Source organism: Chiloscyllium plagiosum, chromosome 9 (genome assembly GCF_004010195.1).
Source record: "Chiloscyllium plagiosum isolate BGI_BamShark_2017 chromosome 9, ASM401019v2, whole genome shotgun sequence".
Classification (NCBI taxonomy): Eukaryota; Metazoa; Chordata; class Chondrichthyes; order Orectolobiformes; family Hemiscylliidae; genus Chiloscyllium; species Chiloscyllium plagiosum.
In genome coordinates this window covers 98,152,043-98,162,230 of record NC_057718.1, presented here as the reverse complement: position 1 = coordinate 98,162,230, position 10,188 = coordinate 98,152,043, and the positions used below count along the sequence as shown (strand labels likewise).

At 42.5% G+C, this 10,188-nt stretch overlaps 1 protein-coding gene across 8 annotated transcripts in view; it reads right to left on the bottom strand.

Moving 5' to 3' along the window:
- Nucleotides 1-10,188, bottom strand: part of LOC122553085 (1-phosphatidylinositol 4,5-bisphosphate phosphodiesterase beta-4) — a 533,291-nt gene that overhangs the window by 211,238 nt on the left and 311,865 nt on the right. For all 8 annotated transcript variants that reach the window (XM_043696591.1, XM_043696592.1, XM_043696594.1 and 5 more), the window contains 2 exons: nt 2,246-2,326; nt 538-597 (listed from right to left, as the gene is read on the bottom strand). In XM_043696591.1, coding sequence (XP_043552526.1) covers nt 538-597; nt 2,246-2,326 — 141 coding nt within the window. The remainder of the gene's footprint in view (nt 1-537; nt 598-2,245; nt 2,327-10,188) is intronic.

Below are 10,188 nucleotides of genomic sequence, written 5' to 3'. Positions count from 1 at the left end.
AGAGATGGGGAATGGGGAGAGAGATGGGGAGAGAAGGGGAATGAGGGGAGAGATTGAGAGAGATGGGGAACAGGGAGAGATGGAGAAGGGCGAGCAAGAGATGTGGAGAGGGCTGGTGAATGGGTGAAAGAGGCATGTGGACATAGGACGAATCAGGGAGATCCCCAGAAAGTGAGCAATCAGGAATAAACCAGGGGAAGGAAAGTGGTGAAAGGCCATGGGAAATCTGGGAAATAAAACGTTCAAGATCAAAACTAAAGTGTTTGTGTTTACACAATCTTCAAGGTCATAGAAAATACAGACGGATAGGAAGGGCTCGGTGAAATATACAAGAATCTTATCTCGAGTTAAGTCTCCCCACAAGTATCTCGCCGATTTTCTTATCAGTTCTTGAGCAGGAAGCAATTTCTTCAGATTAATTTCCAAGTAATTTAACTGAGTCAACATATTTCTGTCACGTTGCCTCATAATACTCGCAGTTTATCTTTCTTGTGAACTAGCTTTCCCAAAGATAAGGCACACAGAACAAGTTCTTACTTTAGGGATGGCCCCATATCGAATACTGTTGACCATTGAACATTCCAGTACTTGTCCTTCCTTAAAAACATACAAGAAAATCATGCCTTAGGTAATGCTCACATGATACAAAGATTTATATCATTTTAAGCATGCCAGAATTACTGCTGAATGTACCAAAAGCAGATGTGGTTTCAAGAATGTTTATTTCCAGCTGTTTACAAAGGGAAACTTACAAACACCTTAATGCTACGTTATGGTGCACTGCAGTAATTTGAACAGAACTTGCATCATGAATAACTGCCTGGTCAGGAATTAACGAGAAAGAGAATCGTACAATGGCTGGGACAAAGATAAAGCATTGTGTGCAGTCTCGGGTATCAAAGACTAGTTGGACTGAAGGGTCTGTTTCCGTGCTGTATGACTCTATAATTACTAAAGCCATTGGGGTCATTAAATGTTGATTCCACAGGATTGGTGCTGAGGACTGGACACCCAATTTAGGACAAGCGAGTTCAGGTACTCCAGTGCAGCAGAGAAGGGATTTAATGGACATGGTACAGTTTAAACAGGGAAAAGGAACGTCTTTTATTAGACAGCCATTAAAGACCGGCCTTCCAGATAGACATGGGAGTGAGAACAAGAGTCGGGAAATGACTTTATGAACCGGGTGTTGGAGAACGGGAATGCTTTGCCATAGGAAACGGCTGCAGAGCTTTGATCCTTCTGAAGGGAACATGGATAAATATGAGAAGGTATGAGACAATTCAGAGTGTGACAGGCTGTATGAGACACATTCTGGTTTTCTCTCTCAAAGACACAGTAGAATTATGTGTCACTGGAGAAAGCCTCCTTCTCCTGTGCTACAAACTCTGTCTAGACTTTCTGGGAACAAAGTCAGATATTTCCGCAATGTATTCAGGTATACAGAGATTTTAGTATCAGAGTTGGGATGTTATGTTGAGGTTGTACAGGACATTGGTGAGCCCATTTCTGGTGTCTCGTTCTGATCTGCCTTCTATAGGAAGGATATTATTAAGCTGGAAAGGGTTCAGAAGATATTTACCAAGATGTCGATGGCTATGCAAGGTTTTCATTATTAAGAAAGGCTGGATAGGCAAGGAGGTTGACAGGCGACCTTGTAGAGGTTTATAAAATAATGAGGGGTATAGATAGAGTTAATGGTAGTTATCTTTTCTCCAGGATAGGGGATTTCAAGACTGGGGAGCACATTTTTAAGGTAAGAGGAGAGAGATTTAAAAAAGAGAGGAGAAGCAAACTTTTTAACACAGAAGGTGGTTCATGTGTGGGATGAACTTCCTGAGGAAGTGGGGAATGTAGGTATAGTCACAATGTTTAAAAGAATTTGGATAAGTTCATGAATAAGAAAGGTTTGGAGAGATATGGGCCAGTAGCAGGCAGGTGGGACTAGTTCAGTTTGGGATTATGTTCGGCGTGGATTGCTTAGACTGAAGGATCTGTTTCTGTACTGGATGACCCTTTGACTCTATTATGTTCTATCTGTTCTTCCTAAAACTGAGGAAAAGTTTGCACTGGAATAGTTTCGTGAGAGGGCCTTTCGAGTCATGTTGTTCTCAATATTACTTTAACTCAACTGATATTTAGTAATGGAAATCCACTAACAGCATTCTAACGTGTGAGAAATATTGACTGAAAAGGTAATAAATTTATAAACTGCGATCACCGAGTTGAAATGTAAACAACATACCTTTCCTTCACTTTTCCACGTGAGAAAGAATCCAAATTCGTCCACCTTAAAGATACAGTTAGGTTCCAATACAGATGACTCCTGTTGGAAGAAATAGTTTCCAGTTGGTGACCAGTCTTAATAAGGTCAACCTTTTGCCAAACAGGCCTCAGGTGGAGAATCTAACCATAGAAGAGAATCCCTACACTGTGGAAGCAAGTTCACACAGACACTCTGAAGAGCATCCCACCCAGACTCACCCCACTACCCTACTCCTTTAACCCTTCATTTCTCCTGGCTAATCCAAATAACTTATATATCCCTGGACAGTATGGGCAATTTAGCATGGCCAATCTACCCTAAGCTGCACATCTTCGAACTCAGGGATGAAACCGGAGCACCCGAAGGAAACCCATACAGACACGGGGAGAAGGTGGAAAATCCACACACATAAGTAGCCTTGGCTTGAACTGAACCCAGGTCCCTGGCACTATGTGGCAGCAGTGCTAATGACTGAGCCACCATGCTGCCCTGTACAGGAGTGGAGTAAATCAAATGGGTCCCTTACCTCTCATGCACACCTCTTGGTCATCAGTCTAAATACAGAAAATATTTGAGGAACACCAGTCACTGTTGTGGTTCTGTTCGCCGAGCTGGGAATTTGTGTTGCAGACGTTTCGTCCCCTGTCTAGGTGACATCCTCAGTGCTTGGGAGCCTCCTGTGAAGCGCTTCTGTGATCTTTCCTCCGGCATTTGTAGTGGTTTGAATCTGCTGCTTCTGGTTAAACCACTACAAATGCCAGAGGAAAGATCACAGAAGCGCTTCACAGGAGGCTCCCAAGCACTGAGGATGTCACCTAGACAGGGGACGAAACGTCTGCAACACAAATTCCCAGCTCGGCGAACAGGACCACAACAACGAGCACCCGAGCTACAAATCTTCTCTCAAACTTTGACCACTAGTCACTCTTTCCTCACTGAACTCAGAGTTAAGTGAGAGCAAAGATTAAATCTGACGTATGTTATCATTTCATTTCCCCCTCTATTTTGGTGTGGAGGTGCAGATGTTGGACTGGGGCGGACTAAGTCAGAAGTCACATGACCCCAGGTTATAGTCCAACAGGTTTATGTGAAATCACAAGCTTCTTTGTCAGTGATTTCATCTGATGAAGGAGCAGCACTCTGAACGCTTATGAGTTCAAATAAACCTGTTGGACCATAACCTGGTGTCGTGTGACTTTGGGGTAAAGGACAGGAGTAGGGATGAGAAAATGTTGACAGTGACCAATACTACTCAACTCCTTGTGAAAAGCAATTTTGCTCTATTGAGTTTTAAGGACATGGGTTAATTATAATAACTAACAATTTGTCAGCAATGAAGGTCAGGATTATGCCGTATCTCAGAATTGATCAAAAGAATATAATGCGTTGGTACTTCAAAGGAACAGGGAGCCCTCTGAATCTTATAAAACTTTCTCTCCACTCCACTAATTCAGTCAATTGTCACTGCCCCCTCTCAAGGCAGCGTGATAAATTTTAAAACAAAGCACCAACTCATTGTCCCTAAGTATTGCTACATCTTCCCGTTATGTTAATGTACAGATCTTAGACAGGGGCATCAGCCCACTAAAGCAGCAAGATATCATCATGGCATTTGACGGTTCTAGTTCACCACCTTACTCTCTGGTCAGTTATGCTGCAGTTAAGTGTTCAGTCAGTCAGTCAGCTGGTCAGTCAGTCATCCAGCAAGCTACATATGGAAAACAGCGGTAGGAGTGTGCTGCCACACAAAAGCCCCATGACTACCACCTGTCCCAAGTGTAACAGAGCCTGCACAGCCCTCTGTACAGCCTCCTACGGACTCACCCTGAGAGTGGGAGAGAGCCACCCTCATTCACAAGGGACTGCTGATGAATGAATGAATAAAACTGCGAATGGAGTAGTTATGTAAGCGCGTAACCTGGACAGCACATCTAAGTCTGAGATGTCATGTTGGGTGTATCTAGTTAATTGTTAGTAAACTTCCAGACATCTGTCTCAATATTAACATGTGGCTGGGCTACAGAAAACCACTGGCATGTTAGTTTCTGAACTCACACACGTGTTGCGAAGAATGACGATGCGTTCTTTTGCTGAGCTGATCTTTATATTTTGTGCTTAGTTAGACACGTTGCTGCAGGAATAGAGTGACCAAAAAGGGTGATGAGCTGCAAGACAAACTGCCCGAAAGCAGACATTCTGTCTAAGCCGTGCAGACATGTGGTACAATATAGGGGGCCAAATATACCACAGCACGAAGGATGGCCCCAGTCTGAAAAGGACCACACCATGGCATGCACAGCAAAAGGTCATCAAAGAGAATCTTGGCAGGGAATGAGTTCACTATCTCCCAAAGTAGCACAACCAGAAATTAAACTCAAACAGGGTCAGGGATGAGCATTAAGCCTCCGTGGTGGCACTCACAGATGTCAGCATTAAATACTGTGCAGTCAAGGATGACCATTACCTTTGCACTAAAGATTCTTAAATTATTAAAGGGGTGCAGCCTTCATGAAAAACTGATTGGATAACAATCGTTTTTTTTTCTCTTCCGGACAGGGAAAAGGACCTGAAGCTTCCAGTACATTTATATTATGCATAACCTGACTGATAACTTGCAGTTACAGAGTCATAGAGATGTACAGCACGGAAACAGACCCTTCGGTCCAACTCGTCCATGCTGACCAGATACCCTAAATTAATCTCGTCCCATTTACTAGCATTTAGCACATATCCATCTAAACGCTTCCTATTCATATACCTATCCAGCTGCCTTTTAAATGTTGTAATTGTACCAGCCTACCCCACTTCCTCTGGCAGCTCATTCCTTACACGCACCACCTTCTGTGTGAAAACGTTGCTCCTTAGGTCTCTTTTATATCTTTCCCCTCTCAGTCTAAACCTATGCCCTCTAGTTCTGGACTCCCCCACCCCAGGGAAAAGATGTCGCCTATTTACCCTATCCATGCTCCTCATGATTTTATAAATCTCTCTAAGGTCACCCCTCAGCCTCTGGCACTCCAGGGAAAACAACTCCAGCCTGTGCAGCCTCTCCCTGCAGTTCAAATCCTCCAACCCTGGTAACATCCTTGTAAATCTTTTCTGAGCCCTTTCAAGTTCCACAACATTCTTCCAATAGCAGGGAGACCAGAATTGCACACAATATTCCAAAAGTGGCTTAACCAATATATAATTTAACACTGAAAAATATCCCAAGACACTCATCAATATGAATCCAACCCTCTGTTTCTGAAAAAAAACATTGTTTTTCAATCAGCCTGACATTTCCTAACCAATTTAACCATTCCAGAATATTCATTGCAATGATCAACCTAAGCACAATTTAAACATTTATTCAAAGTTTGTGCGAAGATTTGTAGCTCGGGTGCTCGTTGTTGTGGTTCTGTTCGCCGAGCTGGAAGTTTTTGTTGCAAACGTTTCGTCCCCTGGCTAGGCGACATCATCAGTGCTTGGGAGCCTCCTGCGAAGCGCTTCTTTGGTGCTTCCTTCGGTGTTTATAGTGGTCTGTCCCTGCCGCTTCCGGTTGTCAGTTTCAGCTGTTCGCTGTAGTGGTTGGTATATTGGGTCGAGGTCGATGTGTTTGTTGATGGAGTCAACCTGGAGGCAAACACATCGACCTGGACCCAATATACCAACCATTACAGCGGACAGCTGAAACTGACAACCCGAAGCGGCAGGGACAGACCACTATAAACACCGGAGGAAACATCAAAGAAGCGCTTCGCAGGAGGCTCCCAAGCACTGATGATGTCGCCTAGCCAGGGGACGAAACACTTACAACAAAAACTTCCAGCTTAAACATTTATTTTATTGCAATGCTACAGTACACACAATGGATTCTAACTGATATCAGTCCTTTCACTATGCATTACAGCCATCTTCTCTGTATTAATCACTACTGACAGTCAATCACACTGCCAACTCCTATTTACCTGGTAATAAGCAGTAACACAGATGTTGAATATTAATAAAAAAAGTTAAAAATAGCTTTGTCATCAAAGGAAATATTACAACAGACAACTGCAGGGTGCACTGAGAGCCATTTCTGATAAGTAAACAATCATCCTTGGGTGCTGAAGCTCAGAGACAGTGAGACTGAAGCATAAATCACAAAAAATGGCCAGTCTGTCTCTTTTTAAACTCCACTTAAATTAAATTTGTTTCTTGAGGCTACGGTCACTATAAACGATGTCTTAGAATAGTCATTCTTTAAACAAAAAGTCAGAACTTATATTATCTTGAAGGTCACCTTATGTTTATTTATATCATTGTGTCCTGTGTTGTTCATAAAATATCGATAAGTGTGCAGAAATCACTATGAAATATTCTTCCTTCACGATCTTGAAAAGTTTCTCTAATAGCGAGATTTTAATGCAGGGGCAAACGGAATTGATTGCTAATTTAGACAAAATCTTGTTTCATTGCTTTGTGTGCAGTCCAGATTTTCTCTCTGATTAAACCCAAATTTGTTTCAAATTGGCAAGAGTGTAGGAGCAGGTGACTATGGGAAACTCTTGTCAATTTTCCCTCAGAAAATGATCCATTTGATAGCGATTTACTTAACCAGCAAATTAATGCACCAAATCTTTTCCAAATCACAGGCACAATGTCAGTATGCAACTCCATTTCGTGAGAAAACGAATGAATATTTTCCAATAGAACAAGACTAAACTAATTTTGTTGCTCTTTGAAAGATGAACAGGATTCTCTGCTCTTGTCTTGCCACTCATAAACTATTAAAACAATAACTAGAAGCAAAAAACATTGGAAATGCACAGCAGGTCAATCAGCATCAGATAAGATTAAGTAACAGAGAAAATGTTCATCAAATTTCTACAGGATGGCTATCTCATTGCTTTATGAAGTCAGGTTCAGCTATCAAGTAAAGGGTTAGATTTACAGATGCATCACAACAACAGATGCTTCAGAGACTTGGCTGTTTTCATTTCTTTAAATTCATGATGCATTCTGAGTGAAACACACCAACTGGTGTCAACAAAGACTTGGATCACTGCAGCACAATTACAACATTTAAAAAGCATTTGGGGTAAAAAAACACAAAGAACAAAGAAAATTTACAGCCCAGGAACAGGCCCTTCGGCCCTCCAAGCCTGAGCCGATCCAAATGTATTGTCTAAACCTGTCGGTCAATTCCTAAGCATCTATATCCCTCTACTCCCCACCTACTCATGCATTTATCCAGATGCATCTTAAATGAATCTACTGTGTCTGCCTCTACCATCTCTGCTGGCAACGTGTTCCTAACGCTTCTGTGTGAAGTACTTGCCGCGTGTATCCCCCTTAAACTTTCCACCTCTCACCTTGAAAGCGTGACCTCTCGTTACTGAATCCTTCACCCTGGGAAAAAGCTTGTCTCTATCCACCCTGTCTATACCCTTCATGATTTTATAAACCTCAATCAGGTCCCCCCTTAATCTCCTTTTTTCAAATGAAAATAAACCTAACTTACTCAACTTCGCTTCATAGCTCGCACCTTCCATACCAGGCAACATCCTCTCCAAAGCGTCCACATCCTTTTGGTAATGTGGTGCCCAGAACTGTACACAGTATTCTAAATGCGGCCGAACCAATGTCTTGTACAATTTTAACATGACTTGTCAGCTCTTATACTCAATACCCCGTCCAATGAAGGCAAGCATACTATATGCCTACTTGACCACTCTATCCACCTGTGCAGCAACCTTCAGGGTACAATGGACTTGCACTCCTAGATCTCTCTGCCCATCAACTTTTCCCAAGGCTCTTCCGTTCATTGTATAATTCGCTCTACGTTTCTACATAAGTAAGAAAAGTTTAGAGGGATATGGGCCAGGAGCCAGCAGGTGGGACTAGTTTAGTTTGGGATTATGTTCATCATGGACTGGTTGGACCGAAGGATCTGGCTCCGTGTTGGATGACTCCATGTACAAATAGGCATTGTTTAACGTTTTCAAAAACGCTAGAAGCTCATGTTTTATATGTCCAGCCAATGTCTGAAAAACATTTTGCTGATATTGCTACCTTGGTGGATGAACAAAATGCCCCTCTCTCAGTGGCTGGAAGTTTTTGCTTTTGTGCCAGTGTGGTAGAAAATGAGGGCAAAACAGTCATGCTGTCCTCCACTGTAAAACATGCGACACCACATCGACCACCCTCAAATGCCCCCTTGTCCTGTTCAGCATTACTGCCGCTAAATTCACCTTCCTGGGAGTTGCCCGAAGCTGGATACTCGCTCAAATCTGCTTCGCTCTCATGCTTTTTGTTCACACATAAACCTAACAGCACACGGTAGTTTTTCAGAAGAAACTGGGATGGCCCTTGCTATCCACACACAAGCCTGTTACACTCGATGAGGTTTGAAGCGAGACTGAATAGATGAGGCCTCTTTCTGCGGTTCAGAAGAATTAGCAATGATTTTGTTTAAACAGGTAGTATTCTGGGACAGATTAACAAGGAATAAGATATATGCAGAGGGATCTGTTTCCCTGCGTTGGAGAGTCTAGAACTGGGGACATAGTCTCAAGAATGGCCATCAACCTCACAGGAGCGAGATGATGAGATATCTCTTCATGGAAGATAGTTGAAGTCTTCAGAATTCTCTCCCCCAGACAGCCACAGCTCAATCAGTCGATTGATATATTCAAGATAGAGGTTGAAAGTTTTTCGGATCCTCAGGGATTTAAGGGAAAGGTGGCTCAGGCAGGAGTCTAGAATTAAGACAGATCAGCTATGATTGTATTGAATAGGGAGCAGGCTTGAGGGGACGAATGGACAATTTCTGATCCTAATTATTACGTACATAAGGCCTTAATAATGATTGCGGTTTGCAAGTATTAAGTCATTTAAGACATTTAGAGAAAGCAGACAGACCTCCTGCATCAGATAAAAACTCAGGATAGAATTACTGTCAAAAGATAAGGAATGAGAGTGCTGTGATTAGTCAGAAATGTGATATGAATCAAAATGCATACGACAAATTATCTGCAAAGTGCCTTTCATTCAAAAATCAGGAATGCGTAATGGAGATCTGGATTTGCACTTCAAAATATTATCTGTTGGCTGTAATATCACAGACAGTTTTGGGGCCTCTCGACAGAGTTACAAAACCATTTCTGAAAGTCATGTTCAATAGCCCTGTGGATGTTAACAATGAGCTGATATGCTTATACTGCTTTTGCTTGTGGCAATGCAATGTGTGACCAGTCATTAGTGCTGACAGAGAAAAAGTAATGGAGAAAAGGCAGGAAGCAGAATGGAGCAAAGAGATGATAAATCAGACATCTGACAGCAAGAGGATAACTCAAGAAATTATTGCTCTAGGCATCTCCAAGATTCTTACTTGCTATTTTTGCTTTTCACCAACTAAATCATGGCTATTCATTCTACCTTAGCTAATTTACACATTAATAAGCACTTTGCAACCTTCTGGGCTCAATACTGCATTCAACACCTTCAAATTGCGAACCCATTCCTTTTAGCTTTACTGGTTGTATTCCCTTGTCACCATGCCCTCTCTCTCCTCCCCACACTCCAGCAGGACAGTCTGTTCTTTCAAGTCTGGCAGTCAGATACACCATTGCTTTCACATTCCGATCACTTAATCTGAATTGTCAACACCCTTTCTCCCCCTGCACTCCAACTCCTCCCCTCCACTATAGCATAAATGCTGCCCTCATCTCCCACACTTCACATCAGCTCTGGTGAAGAGCCATAGAATCATAGCGATATACAGCATGGAAACAGACCCATCGGTCCAATCCGTCCATGCCGACCAGATATCCCAACCCAATCTAGTCCCACCTGCCAACACCCAGCCCATATCCCTCCAAACCCTTCCTAATCATATATCCATCCAAATGCCTCTTAAATGTTGCAATTGTACCAGCCTCCACATCATCCGCTGG